We start from the raw sequence: 16,518 nt of genomic DNA on the forward strand, positions 1-16,518 counted from the left end.
TTGAGCAAAATCAGCAATAACAATACAATATAGAGCATACCTGAGATTATAAATACAGCTACAAAACAAAAGCAGTAAAAAAACAAAAAAAAACAACAACAAATGAACAAAACTTACCGGGGCCATTTCAAATTAATTTAAATGTTTCAAGTAAAGAAAACAATTTAAGGGCTTTCTTTTCCTCCACAAGTTTAAGAGACTTACTTAAAAGATTCAGCTCATTCTTCCAATGAGTCAAAGTAGGTTTGTTTTTATAATACCTGCATTTATGAATGAAAAACTTTCCGAGTAATAAAAGAGAAGTACAAAGTACGATGGCGACATCTGCTGGTCAAAACATGTAAGTGTAAGGAAAACGCAAACATGCAAAGTAAACTGATATATACAAATGAGACAATTAACTACTGCTGTTCTTTTTTATTATACAAATAAGCCAATAAAATGTCTACATTATAAAACTAATCCGAACTCAAAAACTATGTAGACGTTAGTTCAATGGGTTCGCTGAGATCGCGCCTCCTAACGTCAAATCTTTGAAATTACAGAAGAAAGCAAACAAACATGGCAGCCTCCTTGCTGGTGAGTTCAACTGTCCTGCGTGCATACATTTCATTTACTGAGGAAATTGTTGTTGTTGTTTTTCTCTCCACAACACACGCCAGAGTTTTACATTACAGTTGGTTCATTTTATAATTGAGTCACTTCACTACTAGCAAAAAACTAGCAAAATGCACCATGGTGCCATGTTTACCATGGTAATGTACCATACATAATTGGTACCATGGTGTTATGAAGTAGCTACCTAAAGTGTAATGTCAAGGAATTCATTAATTCGATTCAAATTCAGGAATTGCAATTTGAATTTATGAACGTAGATTTTAAATTAAATATTTCAAAGAAACTGCTCCAATTGTCATATTTAATAGAATGTCATTTTCAGTATTAATTACCCATAAACATATTAATCCAGCCAGCACCACATATGGGGTATTTTCAGAAATATTAGATGCTGGTAATAATCAATGTTTGAAATGCCACCTATAGAAATGAATTCATCTCATGTTCCAGCTCATGAATTGAAAGAAGGCTGATTGTTCAGAATTATAAATGGTAGGCTAATCCTTATAAATGTCATGGACCTTGCCATTATTTATCACCTTACCATGATGATAATGCCATCTGATCTCTCATCCATGAAACCACAGTACTTCTGTGAGGGCTAAATGCATGCTACAGTTTCACATACTAAATATTATTAGTCTAAGTTTCACAAAGACTATTTTGTTGTTAGCTGGATATGCTTTTTAATCTGTGTTCATCTTCTTTGGTAGCATCATGTTGTAAATGCTCTTTATGTCTCATATATTGTCTCTTTATATAAGTCCCATGGCATGAGAAGATGTTCAGCACACACCTGTGCTGCTGCTGCTGTTGCTGTCAGGAGGGGTTTGAGTTCAGCTGCACCTCCATCCGTCTTCACCAGGCTCTTATTAAACCTCAGTCGCTACTTCTATGATGTGGAGCACATTGTAGGTTGGAATGACTGGGCGAGGACGAAATTGGTCAGAAGCAAGAATACGTAAGTGCCAGTGTATGTGTGCTCAGATGTGTTGATGTATGTTGTACTTATTGCCCAACAGAATATTGCACTGTAAATGAAAACCATAGTGGCTGTATAGTGTCTCTATAAACAAATCATTTTTTTATTTATTTACTTATTTCTTTCTGCTGAAATGTTGACTTTAAGGTCTTTTCTCTGTAGGTTTTTTGGTTATGCACAGCAGAGGTTTGGTGATAATATAGGAGCGGCCTATTATATTCTGACTCTCAGAGGGAGCTTCAGGTAAGAGTCCATGATGTGACGCCCCTTTTTTTAAATGTCTGTTAATCAATTAAAAACTACATTAAAAGTAAATTCAAACATTAATTAATTGAATAAACATTTTACTGCTGAATCTTTTTTGTGAATTAAAGTTAATTGAGGGCATAAAGTCTTAAGTCATTATGAAGAAAAACAATAAGGTTTCATTCGTTAACATTAGTTAACTACGTACAATGAACAATACTTCTGCAGCATTTATTAATCTTAGTTAATGTTTATCTCAGATTAATACATTTATGGTGTTCCTCGCGTGGCACTCAAAAATGACTGACATTTTTTTATTTCAATGAAATTAATTTACCATATTTTAGTTCTATAAGTGTTTTTATTTAATCTGTTCTATTTGTAGGGGATTTTATGGTACTAAATTATATTTATACAGTAGTTATAACCCCTTTATTAACTTTTTGAGTACAGACCTGAAAACGAAATGTCCAACTTGGTAAATCTTGGATGCTTTGGAGCACAGATTTAAGTTGGGTCTCTTTTTAAAGAAGACACTTAGCAGTGAAAAAATGTCATTTGAAAAGTGAATTTAAACAAGTTGTGTTACAAATTTGAGTTTTATATATGTAAGAATGAGCTTTTTCAGTAAGATTTTGTTTGTACCAAATGTTTCCACTAGATGAAATTTGCTTCCTATTAATTTCCAATGCGGTCATTTTTGTACAAGTGTGACTATCTTTTTCATTTAACCTTTTTGAATATTTTTTTTGTGTGTGTATAAACATAGCAAGTGCCAAAACCTTTGCCAAGTTACATGCCATTCTAATGAACTAACATGAACATGATATTCATTTTTTTAAGCAACATTAACAAAGGTTAATAAATGATGTAAGAGAATATTGAGACCTTATTGTTAAGCGTTACCCTTGAAATGAGTAGTTTGGCTTTATATTTCATAATTATTTCAAACAAATCTGCTGAATTACTATTTGTCTGCCGAATCAAAATCATGTGGTGCAGGGAAAAAGACAGGAAATGAGATCATAGAGAGTGTTATGGACAGTAAGTCCTTAAAGGGATAGTTCACTTTTCTGTCATCATTTACTCACCCTCAAGTTGTTTCAAACCTTTATGAGTTTCTTTCTTCTGTTAAACACAAAGGAAGATATTTTGAAGGATGCTGGTACCCAGACAGTTGATGGACCCCATTGACTTCCATAGTATTTTGTTCCTACCATGTCTGGTTACCAGCATTCTTCAAAATATCTTCTTTTGTGTTCAGCAGAAGAAAGAAACTCATACAGGTTTGAAACAACTTGATGGTGAGTAAATGCTAACAGAGTTTTAATTTTGAAGTGAACTATTCCTTTAAAATAATAATGGTATTGAAATGAATGGTATAAAAGTTTGTATATGAAATATAACAATATGAAACCAACATGAATACAGCAGAACGAAGCTGTTTTTTTTTTTTTTTTTTTACTTGATATTAAATATATTTTTGGACACTTTTATATGTCATTGATCATAAAATGTTTATGAACCCATCCAGCCTGTAGATGGTCTCCATTGCTCAACCCTTGTGTCTCTAGATTTGCAGGCCAGTCTGAATGGTTTCGTCCAGACTCGAGAGGAAGATTCAGCTATGACTTCATGAACACACCTGACGCACAAATAGAGGAAGTGGATCTGAGTGGCACCATAATAAACCATAATGGACTTGACAACCTTGGTAATCAACTTCTCCTGATGTCTCAGCCTTTGACTAGTCAAGTATGAAATCCTTCCTTATTATGAAGCCAAATTATGTTTCGAGATTCAGACGGCAAAGCAGCAGCTAATATAGTTTTTGTTCTTGAAATGTATTTGCCTTAACCCATTCTTATCAATAAATGCTGTTTACATCTGTTCAGGGAGTTGTCATGATTGATGTTGAACAGTATAGACGTAGCCAACAGAAAATCCCTTCCTGAATCAAATGGGAACAAAACATATGATCCATATGAAGATTATGAAGTGTTCAGCTGCTAGTAAAACATTGTTGTGGTGTATTTTAGTTCTCTGGCTCACTCAAACAAACTGTCTCTTCTCAGTAAAGCAGAATAAACTCCAGAGTCTCTCTCTGCGAGGATGTCCTGAGGTGGACGACTGGTTTCTTGCACGTCTTCATGTCTTTGGAGAAAGTCTGGTGGAGTTAGACGTGTCCCACTGCCCTTGTGTCACTGTAGGAGGTCTCGCTGCATTACAAAACCTCAGGTGATTTAATCAGTCTTCACTTGGGACTTATGCCCGAAAATACTGTTTTAGTAGTCCTTTGGTTTTTATTTCAGTCTGACATGTGTCCCAAAATATTTGTAGGGCAACAAATAACCAAATCATACCTTGTATGTTTTTTTAAACCTCGTTTTCTGTGTTATTTGATCCCCCCTCTGTCTTTACCCCACAGAAAGCTACAACGTCTGGATATTTCGGGACTTGCCCGGCTTCAGAGTCCAGGCCTGGTCCGGATTCTGCTGGAGGAAATGCTGCCGCACTGTCGGGTCACTGGAGCTGAATACGAGCAGGGCCTGATCCAGCCAGACACCCGAGAGCCAACAGAGGAGGATCATGAAGCTTCCGCAAAGACGGAGTCAGACATATATAAACTACATGGCTGAGTTATTGTGTTGCTCTCATGTATGTTCTGTGTACTTATATATAACTGTTGTAAAATACATTGTACTTTTGAGACAGACACAAAGTTTTATGTGTAAATGTTGAGAACTTGTTCTTAAAACATGATTTGTTCCATATAAATCGCTGCTTTCCCACTTGCACTTTGCTTACAGTGTACTAGCCACAAAACCACTGAGCAATGTAAGGTAACTACATGGGTTAAGGTTAGGACGCAGTTAGTCAACAAGTACATGGTATGTACATGCAAAGCTGTAAAATAAAGTGCTACCACTTTCCCTAATGAAACAGCACTGTGGTGGTACATGGTAATACTATGGCACCATCCATAAAAGGTGTTGAGTCTAATTAGTCAGGCGGAGTAAATCCTGTAATCCTTTTTATGGAGGTGTGAGGATATCTAAGTGTTAGACAGACTGAGGCACATGCAATGGAAAGGTGGATGAGGAAATCTCGCTATAGGTAATGTTTTTCTCTAATGTAAATATTTGAACAATCTACTTTCAATCAAAAAAGAGAAATATTAGACTTAAAAGTTGACTTTACGGTTTGTAAATTGTCCTTGAAACACATGTTTTGAACAAATATAATATAAGAACAAATCATTAGTTTCCACCCTGAAGATCTGAACAATAAATTGTAGACAACTAGTATGTATAAATAATATGGAATTGTAAATAATGGTAATTTTCACGATAGCTGAACTATGCGTGCACGCGAGGCCCAAAAGCTGTTTCTAATTGGTCAGGTGAGATAAATAAATACAAATTAAATGGCTATACATTTTCAGTTTCATTATATCGGTGTAAATTATTTACGATCGACACTTAAGCGAGGCATGTGATGCGTGTTACTTGTCTCATCACTGTCAGGAAGGACCAATCACAGTCGTTTGTGATCGCTGGATCCGTGTTTTAATTTTATATCCATTACAAGGGCGGATTTTCATTTGTCAGGTCCAATCCTTTACATTAATGAATTTAAATTATCATACTTTTAGCGTATATGTTTCTCCAAAAATATAAAAACCGGCATGAGATTTAAATGGCAATCTGTGCCTCCATGCGCCCCCTTGAGGAACACATGTACATGTGCCATATTAAACATTTACTATCAACATTAGCCAAGCCACCCAAAGAAATATTAGCGACGCACACAAGCAATTGTCCCTTTAATAAAAACAGTGCTGTCATCTCTTAACTTTATGTGTTTTGGAATTGTATAGTACTGTTTGAAAGCGGATAGATGTCTGAAGGTAATATAATTATGCCTTTGTATATATGGGTGTTGTCAGATCCAGTTAGCTTTTAGCAAAAGAGAAAGCTAAGTGTGCATTGGAAGTTTTTCGCTGTTTGTGTGATTGACATTTGTTATTATGACAGTCACATCAGTGTGATATGATTTATTGTGTCCTGTAGAGGTTTCTAAAAGGGCAGAAGAGGAAGCTGAGACACCAGATCTCGAGGTAAATAAAGATACAACCACGAGTTGTTTTAATGATAGAGATGAATGTCTGTATTTATTAAACAAAATATGTTCATTATACCTGGCACACGACACTAAAAACATCATTATACTAATCAAGGACATTTACCTTACTAATACCATGTAATTTGGGGCTTTTAAAAAGCTAAAACCCTTTTTTTGGGACCTTGGAAATACATGGTATTATTTGAAGTGCTCTGAAGTATTTATCAAAATACCGTGGTACTACCATTTTGTGCCATCACTTTACCAAGGTAGTGCTACACTATTATTATTATTATTACTATAAATATCAACATTATTATTGGTCTATGTTTCAGTGGTTAAAAGTTAAGTAAAAATAAAATAGTAAAGCATTATAATAATTAATTTAATTAATAAAAAGGTTTGTTTTACACAATATGTTATTACAACTAATACATCTGTTAATCAAGCCGGCATCATTATCAACCAATGCCAATATTTTAAAAAGGCCAAATTTCAGCCATATATTATATATCAGTCATATTTTTCTAGTGTTTTTTCTTTCACAAAACGTGTGTGTGTGTATATATAGGAGATGAATATGTTAGACAAACATGAGACAAGTCAATTTAGCAAACATCCACCATGTACAAGTTCACACTTTATTTCTTACTCCTAATATATTATTAAGACATTTTTTAATAGTGAGTGTTGTTTTCTATTATTGGAGTGGATTGGTAATCTCTGTAATTCTTTTTGTAACTCTTTTTTGCAGGGTCAGTCTGACGACAGCAGTGACGAGGGCGAAGCTTCAGGAGACACTGAGAGTATGTGTCAAGGAATTTATCCCTTAAGTACATCTAAAGAGCTCATGTGATCTTAGCTAAAGTTCAATGTTTTTCAGTGGATTTCCTGCGCAATCTCTTCTCACGGACCCTTGGTCTGAGTCCTGGAGAGAAAGTCTTGGATGAGCTGACCCTGGATGGGGTCGCCCGCTACATCCTGAGTGACAAATGTGAGTTGACTCCTCATATGAGGGTGGTAGGTGTGAAGTGTGTCATTTTTTCGATGTTAAAATACTCTGTTATATTCCATTCAATATGTACAGCCAACTATAAGAAAGCCAATTGAAGGTTGTCTTTCTGAACAGTGTAAACACTGGTGCTGTGAAAATAATGCTCTGTTTGAGGAGTCTGTTGTTCGGGAAGTTTGATGTGTCTGTCTGTGTCAACAGGCAAGAACATTATCTGTATGGTTGGAGCTGGAATATCTACATGTAAGTAAATATCTTATCATAAAATACAATTTTCTTAAATTAAGCATAGCTATTTTTTAATAGATCATATTTTTTAAACCTGTTATAATGATAGAGCTTGATAGAGTCATAATTTCATTTTTTAGACCATTTCCTATCACTGATCCTTAGAATTAAACAGGCTATAATACTTGTAGTATTTTCTACTGCTGGATTTTTGTGAGTTTTGAAAAAAGCAAGATTATTGGTTTCTCTGAATGTGTTTTAGTAAAATCAACATTTTTTTGTTTTATTCTGTAAACTACTGATAGCATTTCTTTCCAATTTCAAATAAAATATTGTGATTTAGAGCATTTATTTGAGAAATAACAATTGGTCAAAATAACAAAAAAAATATGCCAGACCTAAAATAATGCAAAGAAAACAAGTCAAGTCAAGTCACCTTTATTTATGTATAGCACTTTATACAATATAGATTGTATAGCTTTACAATGATCAACAAGAAAATAATGATTCAATGACACAAAAAAACTTCACTTCTTCTGTAAAGCAAATCTAAAAAGACAATTGTGAAGTCAGTTCAGTGTTGATTCAGTTTGGTTCAATAACTGTGTAAAGATAATCAATTATGGAAAGAGTTCAATTCATCTGGAGAAAACAGTGATATCAGTGCAGTCAAGTCAGTAATATTGCAGAATATTAAGTCTTGATCTTTCTGCAAATTAATTCAGAATATATATATATATATATATATATATATATATATATATATATATATATATATATATATATATAGCGGGGGAAATAAGCATTGAACACGTCATCATTTTTCTCAGTAAATATATTTCCAAAGGTGCTATTGACATTTCACCAGATGTTGGTAACAACCCAAGTAAGCCATACATACAAAGAAACAAACAAAAATAGTAAAAGTAGTAAAAGGGAAAATGTATTGAACACATTGTCTTACTTCTTTCTGCTCCTTTTCATTCATGTTAAATGCTGTTGTTGCATTTGTTTTAAATGAATGAAATAAATAATAAAATAATTAAAAAAAAAAAAAAAAAAAAAACACATGAAGAAAGGGAGGCGCAAAAAGGCATGGAAAGCCAAGACAACTGCTGAAAACTTACAGTAATTAAAAAGCAATCCAGCCCCCTGTCAGTGGAAATTAATAACAGCTGGTTCAGTCCCAAATGATGGCCTACAAAAAGGTCTCATTGCCAAGGTGTCACACAAGGCACATCTCATGATGGGTAAAAGCAAAGAGCTGTCTCAAGACCTTCGCAACCTATTTGTTGCAAAACATAATGATGGCATTGGTTATAGGCGCCATTCTAAGCTTCTGAATGGTCCAGTGAGCACTTTTGGGGCCATAATACGGAAGTGGAAAGACAATAATTTCACCATGAATTTGCCTCGACCAGTGCTCCTCGCAAGATTTCTGATAGAGGAGTGAAAATAATAATCAGAAGAGTTGTCCAAGAGCCAAGGATCACTTGTGGAGAGCTTCAAAAAGACCTGCAGATAGCCGGTACTGTTGTCTCAAAGAAAACAGTAAGTAATGCACTCCACCGCCATGGCCTGTATGCACGCTCACCACGCAAGACTCCATTACTGAAAAAAAAGCATGTTGAAGCTCATTTAAAGTTTGCTGCACAACATTTGGAAAAGCCAGTGAAATACTGGGAGAATATAGTGTGGTCACATGAGAGCAAAATTGAACTGTTTGGATGCCATAATACACACCATATTTTGAGGAGAAATGGCAGTGCACATTACCCTAAAAACACCATACAACTTGGTGTTGGCTCTTGGACAACTCTTCTGATTATTCTTTTCACTCCTAGTTTATAGAATGAAACAATAATAAAAAAAATAAAAAAAATGTACTCAAATAAATACAATCTATATAAATAGTAAATCCAGATACACTGATCATTTTGCAGTGGTCTTATTTTTTTCCAGAGCTGCATGAATATATTCTGTAGATGCAAATTATTTGTGGTCATACTATTTTAATTTTAAATGTATTATTATTGACTTTATTAATGACGTTTTTATTAAAGGTACACTGTCACTTTTGTTCCTCTTAAAAATCAAAGCTCCGTGCATTTTGCAGGAGAACATTGTTTTGGTTGTGCTTCGGCTCTGCGTGACTGTGTGGATGAATATTATTCTTCTGCTAATAAAACATTCACTACTAGGTTTAAGAGATTATATAACCAGTTTAGATGGAAAGCTGGCTAGCTGAAGACATTACTGTAGCTTTACCCATTAATGCTTTACAATGAACTCTGTTAGAGAGCTACATATGGCAGTTTATCTGTTCAGTTAAATACCTTACTCACCTGTTGAGAAATAAAACAGCCTTCTCTGCATCGCTTCTACAACATTTCAAATCCCTCAGTTCTCGCCATCTCTGAAAAGCCAATCCAATTTTGGTTCTTGTTTTATTACGAGCTCTGTTGCGTTCTCTCTTTCCTAGCAGACTCTCCTCTGTTCGGCGTTTGTTTAAAACGGGTGATTCCCCGGAGGTTGGAGATTTAGCTGATCCATGTCAAGCTTTCTCGCTCTTTGTAACAACTAACTTATGACAATCCCACACCAGACACACGTCAAAGTACGTCAAAACTTCTCTCTATTTACGAATATGACGAAACTATCACGGGCGAGTGACATGTTCGCAATTTTCCGTAAAAACCATCCTGTCAGGTCTAAAATATAAACGCTTATAATTGCTTACCATAGTGAATTAGGTTTAAGACAAAAACACGTTTTGGAAGAAGGATTGATGATGTATTGACTCATTATTTAAATTGTGTTAATTTTGAACAAAAAAAAGTTACATAGTGTGCCTTTAATTAACCTGTAAATTATTCATAATTTAGCTGCTGGAATCCCAGATTTCCGTTCTCCTGGCACTGGTCTATATGCCAATTTACAGAAGTACAACCTGCCTTACCCAGAGGCCATCTTTCAGATCGACTATTTCAAGGTCTGATTGTGATTCTGAAGAAATGCTGCTGTCTTACTCTCATTGTTTGTCATCTAAGAGGACATAAGTCATATTTCAAAGTCTTTTTCCATTCCCTTTTTCCAGAAACATCCGGAGCCCTTCTTTGCTCTGGCCAGAGAGCTCTACCCAGGACAGTTTAAGGTAGTTTATGAATCTTCTCTCTTCTCTTTTTATACACCTTTGTCTTGAATTGTTTTAGTTTTTTTTTTTTCTTCAAATGGAAAAATCCTGCAAACTTTACAGTGTGGTTTCATTTGTTAACATGAGTTAAAGCAGCACTAGGTAACTTTTCAACCTTCATAATATATTTCCAAGACTCTTGTGATGGTACATCGACTTACAATAGGTTGAATGATATGTCTGCCATAGCCTGACGGGGTCTGTATAGTTTTTAATCGTACTTTTAAACTTCGGGGTTCGGGTAGTAACCCCCGCGCACAAAAAGAACTACAAAATTCGACTGCTTTACGGCATAGGCTACCTCACTTCCCCCAACACGTCCTCACATGCTGTTGGACTTGTAAGTATATTGCTTATATTGTATATCACTCGGACAAGCTTTCACTCGTTGGTGTGAGCTAAAAAGCACCTGGCGTTCTTGTTGATGGATTAGTAACTTAGACATCCTCGGAGGCTAGCTCGATGTTCGATGTCCGACGATTTGAAACGCGTTGTGTTTATTCCCAAAGTCCTTTTATATAAATTGTCTCTGTTATTACCCAATCGAACTCGTGTAACTGTCTGTCACACGTTTTACCGTCCACAGCATTACTTGATAGACAAAAATAGGACACGAATGAGCATCAAACAGAAACAATCCGCTTACGGAATGTTCGAGGCGCAAATACAATACAGACTGCCGAAAGTTAAACAGGGCGCGCACAGCTCTTAAAGGGGACACACCTTATTGCCACTCGTTACAGCTTCCATCCAACTGAATAGGGACCGGTATACAGGGGGGAGGGGATCAGGCCGTGAGTGAAGAGACTGCTCTGCGTGAGTGGTATTTACTCTAGGGGTCGTTGTTTGACCAAAACGGAATTCCTACCTAGTGTGGCTTTAACTACTGTACATTAGTTAAGTTAAACTAACAATGAACAACTTCTATAGCATTTATTAATCTTAGTTCATTTTAATCTCAGCATTATTAAAATCAGTTAAAATCAAAAGTAAAATCAAAGTTAAAATCAAAAGTAAAGTGGGTAAATGTAAAATAACTTCATCAAAATTATTTGAATATGCCACAGTTACTGCAGCAGTTGGTGCCATGAGATCTATAAATATATGAAGTTTGGTTACTGTAGATGAAAAGGGGTGCACTACAGAGCCCCTCAAATACAACCATATAAAAGGTTGCACCACAGAGCCCCCCCTCCTCCGCCTGTGTGCTAGGGCCCGGTCCTGATGGCCGCCGATTCCAACGTGTGTGCAAAGTTTCAAGAGATTTTGAGCATGTTAAGGGCACCAAAAGTGCCTGAAAGTTTTAAGGTTTGCCATAGGAAAACAATAGGGCCCTTCACCCCTTAGGCTTGGGCCCTAATAAATGCTGTAAAAATATATTGCTCATTTTTAGTTTATGTAAGTAAATGCATTAACTAATGTTAATAAATTGAGACCTTATTGTAAAGTCTTACCAAAAATGTTATTCCACATTTCATTATTATTATTTTACACATATTACATGGTCTTCTTTGCCATGTCATGTGGTCAAAAAGGCACCACATACAAATAATGAGCCATCCATGAATGCACGCACTTTGGTTTCTCCAGCCCACAGTGTGTCACTATTTCATGAAGATGCTGAAGGACAAAGGCCTACTGAGTCGCTGTTACTCTCAGGTAAGGCAGTGTTCGGCTGCATATTTTGAATAAGCACTTACTTTGCGAGCGAGAAAATAATATATATTCTACAATTATTATTGTTATTTTTTTTTTTCAGAATATCGATACTCTAGAGAGAGTTGCCGGTCTGGAAGGCGAGGACCTGATTGAAGCTCATGGCACATTTCACACCTCTCACTGCGTGAGCTTCCTCTGTCGTAAGGAGTACTCCATGGACTGGATGAAAGGTACAGGATTGAACACTGACATGTCTCTGGTTTCTGGTTTCAGTTTTAAATGAGATGTGGGAATGTTGGTTCGATTCACTATTCTTATTCCATGTTTCTGACTCACAGATAAAATTTTCTCTGAAGATATTCCTAAGTGCGATTCCTGTGGAAGCCTGGTCAAACCTGGTAAGGGCAATCGTTTCTAAGAACAAGAATAATATCTGGAGCCTTTTCTTTTTCTTATTAGAATTAGTTTTGGATTCAAGACATACAGTAGTTCACCCAAAAATGATAATTCTGTCGTCATTTATTTAATCTCATATTGTTCCAAAACTGTATGGTTTTCTTTCTTCCACAAAACACAAAAGATATCTTGCAGAATCCCTTTAGCATACAAATAAATTGAATGAAACTCAATGAAACTATTTTTATGGCATAAAAATACCATACCATACAAGCTCAGTGTGAGGAACAGTCCTATATTCACTCCATCATTAAATTGCTTTCATTGGTGACTAGTCTCTTTTTATATTCTGATGGCTTTAGCCTCTTTGTGGATATATTTCTCGTCCTTTTTTAGATATTGTGTTTTTTGGGGAGAATCTACCTGCCCGATTCTTCACTTCAATGAAAATGGTGAGAATTCAGCCCATCTTTAAGCTCAAAGCCAGCCGTTCCACATTTTCAGTTCGACTCTTACTGTCATCCCACTGTGTACCGCAGGACTTTCCTCGATGTGATCTTCTCATCATATTGGGCACATCCCTACAGGTTCAGCCGTTCGCATCACTAGTCAGTAGGTAAGCATGTCTCCAGGTATCCGAATTAATGTGCATTAAATTCACAAATTAAATTCAAATTCAAATGAATAATGTTGGTTAATTTTATTTTTCCAACAATTAACATTGAATGATGCGCATCGCTAGCCTGGTCCTATCAGAATCTCGTACATTTCATTTGTACAGAGAGTCTGGCCACTCTCCATTGACAAGCGTTAACTTCCTTGAAGGCGGGTACTCTGTTGAAGTTTAAAACTATTGGATCTGCCCAGAGCCACTCTGGATCTGCCATAGCCAATTGCTAACGTTTGGTCGTGACGTAACCCTACAACTCAAACTAGCGCACAACCTCAACGTCATCGTTCTCAGCCACTCCCTCTGTTCACTGATTGGACCGGTAAAAATTTGGCCTGAGAAAACCCACAAATATACCTCAAACCCAGACGGAGTACTGAAGGAAAATGAAAATTGAGCGTAAGAACGTAGGAGGGCGGAGCCAGGCTAGCGCATCGCATCAAAAAAATAGAATTTTGTGCAAATCTGCAGTTGTTTAAATCCCTGGCTCATTTATTGTCTTATCTGCAGAGTGTCGAACAGCTGTCCTAGACTGCTCATCAATATGGAGAAAACCGGACAGGTCTGTAATTGCTAATCTAATTATAATAAACATTTGAATGAAACAAATTCTTTTTACAATTACATTCTTGCATTACGTGTCTTTCTCCGACAGTCGGAATTTGGCATGGGGTTATTCGCTTTTGGAGGAGGAATGGACTTTGACTCAGATAAAGCCTACAGGTGAGGTCTCCAGGTATTGTCATGTTAAACAGCGTGTCTTCTTAAGGCCTGTTCACACAAAGAGCATTGAGAAGTGCTGGATAAAACAAGTGCACTGTAAAATCCAACAGTTGTTCAAACTAATACTTTTTAGTTAACTAAATGTCTAAACTTAATTGTAAAAATCTATTCAAATATGATTTCTTCAGTTCAGCATTAACCTTTGATATGATAAATAAATAAATAAAGTTTATTTTATGAACTTTATGAAATACAGGCACAAATGGCATATGACAAATGACTCTGTAAGGGGATTAACAGTCAAAGACCCAGAACCAGGAACGATTAATTAAGACAAGAGTCAGAATTATAATAAATTAAAGAAAAGTTTTACTGAAGATAGTTTGCAGTTTCATTAGCAGAAGTCAGCTTCAAGACTCACACAGGAGTTTGTAGGCCGCCCCGCTCACAGTTACACAGATCACAGCAGTTATACCCTACTACACCAAGGTCTAAGCTACATCCTTGCTTCAGGTTAAATGATTCTCATTGGCTAAGAAATAGATAAACATAGTAATTTTCCACACATATACATATAGACTGAATCATATAATCATTGATTATGCAGCTGACACTTGGACCCTGAAGTTAGGCACATTGTGACCTTCCAGTTCTCAGATCTGGGTTGCTGGGTGCCAACATATCCAAAACAACAACTCAGTCATTTTCCAATAATGCAGTTGTTCCTTAACCTGTAACCAAGAACACACACACTGACACACAGCTTCTTTAAGCTTGGATTTGGCCAGGCTCTTACTATAAACAGGAGAGTCTTCTCAAAACATCAAGATAATGCGTTCTTTCTCTCAAGGAGAGGACACTTTAAAATAACACCGTAAAGTAAAGCTTTAACTGGGAAATGGTCCCTTAAACTACAGTATAGACTTCAATGACCATAGTTGTCAGGGTACCCTAGAAAAGATATCAAAGATATCATTCAGATATCAAATACAGACATTTGAAAATACCTGAAAAGAACATTTCAGTGATCACACTTGGTAACTTCTATAACAAAGTAAAATCTCATAAGCCTAGAGATGTAATTAAACTCATTTGATATTTAGAAGGAAAAATATTAATACCTTGATTATAATCATTAGATACTGTATACATTTAAGCAGCAGTAGATTCCAGATTTTCCCCTTCAACTCATATATACACCTTTATACCCCACTACTGAATATATCAAAAACATAAAATGTCTAAAGGATTTCCATACTTTTAAAATGGCAGGTGGTGTGAATAAGCATTTAGACACGTACATGTATAAGTGGGGTTTTATTGATCGTTCACAGAGATGTGGCTCACCTGAGCACCTGTGATGACGGCTGCATGGCTCTTGCCGAACTGCTGGGCTGGAAGGTAAATCCAGTAAATATTCACATGCAGATCTGACATTTAATTTTAATAAGTTCAAATTTTCCCTTCTTAAACTGTTTGTTGCATGAGATGTCAACCTTTTTGGTTTCAGGCAGAGCTGGATGAGATGGTGAAGCGTGAACATGCTTTGATTGACAGCAAAGATGATAAAAAGAAAGACAAGGAAGCCAATCAGAGCTCCAGAAGCACTGGGGCGGAGCCTGTGAAGGCTGACAAGACAGAATAACCAATCAGAGCATGCAGAGGGTTTGCATGGCAGTCCTATTAGATCTCCTTAATTCACTCCACTCTGGCCTTCTCGTATCTACTGTCCATCATGTTTTTCTGTTTCTCTGAGCTGTTTTCTCTGGATGCTATAGAAATCGTATACAAACCACATAGAGCTCAGACAGGAACAGTGAGACAGATAGACAGCAAACACTTTAGCAGAAGTGTGGTGTTCTGCTTTGCCAAGAGACTGCTCTGACAAAAACAGTTTGTGAAACACAATTATGAAAAAAAACATAATGCTTTAAATGTAATTTTTTAAAGCTGATAAGCATTACACTTGGCTTTATCACATAAGGTCTCGTTTAATCTTGCAAAAGCAAACGTGTCTGAAACAAGCCGCAGGGATGTGGCGTGTTGTGTCAAATGAGACTCGCAGGCTAACTTGGCTGTTGGCTTGAAAAGTTTTTTATGGGTGAAACAGGAAAACATGTTGAGGTCACATTTAACTAAAAATGTATTCTACATAAAGAAAATGAAGCGTACTTAACAGGTTTCATGATATTCAACATAATTTTAATGAGGGTGTACCTTGTCAATGAGACTTTTCTTTTTTTGTGCAATCATTTGTAGACTTTAGTAGACTATAATGTTATATTTTTAAAAGTGTTAATTAATGTTTCTTTTAATGAATTATTAATACTATATGCAGTATATAAACTATTCTAATACATTTGGCTGGTTTTTTTTTTTTTTCTTTTTTTCTTCTTCTGATGCTTATCTTTGATTTGGAATGATATCCACCCTATGCTTCAGTTGTGTAAGAGGAAGTTGGCCCAGTTGTGTTTTAACATTACAACATTACTATCATATCAGATTGAGCCCTACGCATCCTTATTAGGAAACAAGAACAAGTTTTGTATGTATGCATGTGGTATGATGTTATCAAAAGGCATTAAAACTACATAACACCCACATGCCAACTATTAACCTTATTTTATGTGTCAGGTCCATATCTTTTAGCTTAAGGATGACACCTT

General features: G+C 36.0%; 2 protein-coding genes across 4 annotated transcripts; both read left to right on the plus strand.

Moving 5' to 3' along the window:
- The first annotated feature begins 480 nt into the window (after window positions 1-480).
- On the plus strand, window positions 481-5,608 carry dmac2 (distal membrane arm assembly component 2). 3 transcript variants are annotated; one of them, XM_081370551.1, is made up of 7 exons: window positions 509-579; window positions 1,069-1,110; window positions 1,383-1,579; window positions 1,763-1,843; window positions 3,421-3,560; window positions 3,922-4,084; window positions 4,275-5,608. In XM_081370551.1, exons 2-7 carry the CDS (start codon window positions 1,108-1,110, stop codon window positions 4,483-4,485), a joined length of 795 nt encoding a protein of 264 aa, XP_081226677.1. In that variant the 5' UTR covers window positions 509-579; window positions 1,069-1,107; the 3' UTR covers window positions 4,486-5,608. The 3 variants fall into 3 exon arrangements, with proteins under 3 accessions (XP_081226675.1, XP_081226677.1, XP_081226676.1); XM_081370550.1 differs by having other exon boundaries at window positions 522-579; window positions 1,045-1,110; XM_081370549.1 differs by lacking the exon at window positions 1,069-1,110 and having other exon boundaries at window positions 481-579.
- On the plus strand, window positions 5,589-16,211 carry sirt2 (sirtuin 2 (silent mating type information regulation 2, homolog) 2). Its single transcript, XM_081370548.1, has 16 exons — window positions 5,589-5,756; window positions 5,920-5,966; window positions 6,726-6,777; window positions 6,855-6,965; window positions 7,185-7,226; window positions 10,097-10,203; window positions 10,309-10,365; window positions 11,995-12,063; window positions 12,164-12,293; window positions 12,402-12,461; window positions 12,856-12,911; window positions 12,999-13,075; window positions 13,640-13,691; window positions 13,785-13,852; window positions 15,187-15,253; window positions 15,363-16,211. Exons 1-16 carry the CDS (start codon window positions 5,747-5,749, stop codon window positions 15,495-15,497), a joined length of 1,140 nt encoding a protein of 379 aa, XP_081226674.1. The 5' UTR covers window positions 5,589-5,746; the 3' UTR covers window positions 15,498-16,211.
- Window positions 16,212-16,518: the final 307 nt, after the last annotated feature.

Source organism: Scardinius erythrophthalmus (assembly GCF_964197995.2).
Source record: "Scardinius erythrophthalmus genome assembly, chromosome: 7".
Classification (NCBI taxonomy): domain Eukaryota; kingdom Metazoa; phylum Chordata; class Actinopteri; order Cypriniformes; family Leuciscidae; genus Scardinius; species Scardinius erythrophthalmus.

What these genes read in the sequence shown, in the direction of transcription:
- dmac2 (XM_081370549.1), top strand. An exon ending in TAATGGACTTGACAACCTTG is followed by an intron (nt 3,561 to 3,921) that starts GTAATCAACTTC and finishes GTCTCTTCTCAG; the next exon opens with TAAAGCAGAATAAACTCCAG. An exon ending in GCTGCATTACAAAACCTCAG is followed by an intron (nt 4,085 to 4,274) that starts GTGATTTAATCA and finishes TTTACCCCACAG; the next exon opens with AAAGCTACAACGTCTGGATA.
- sirt2 (XM_081370548.1), top strand. An exon ending in TGAGTCGCTGTTACTCTCAG is followed by an intron (nt 12,064 to 12,163) that starts GTAAGGCAGTGT and finishes TTTTTTTTTCAG; the next exon opens with AATATCGATACTCTAGAGAG. An exon ending in CTCCATGGACTGGATGAAAG is followed by an intron (nt 12,294 to 12,401) that starts GTACAGGATTGA and finishes TCTGACTCACAG; the next exon opens with ATAAAATTTTCTCTGAAGAT.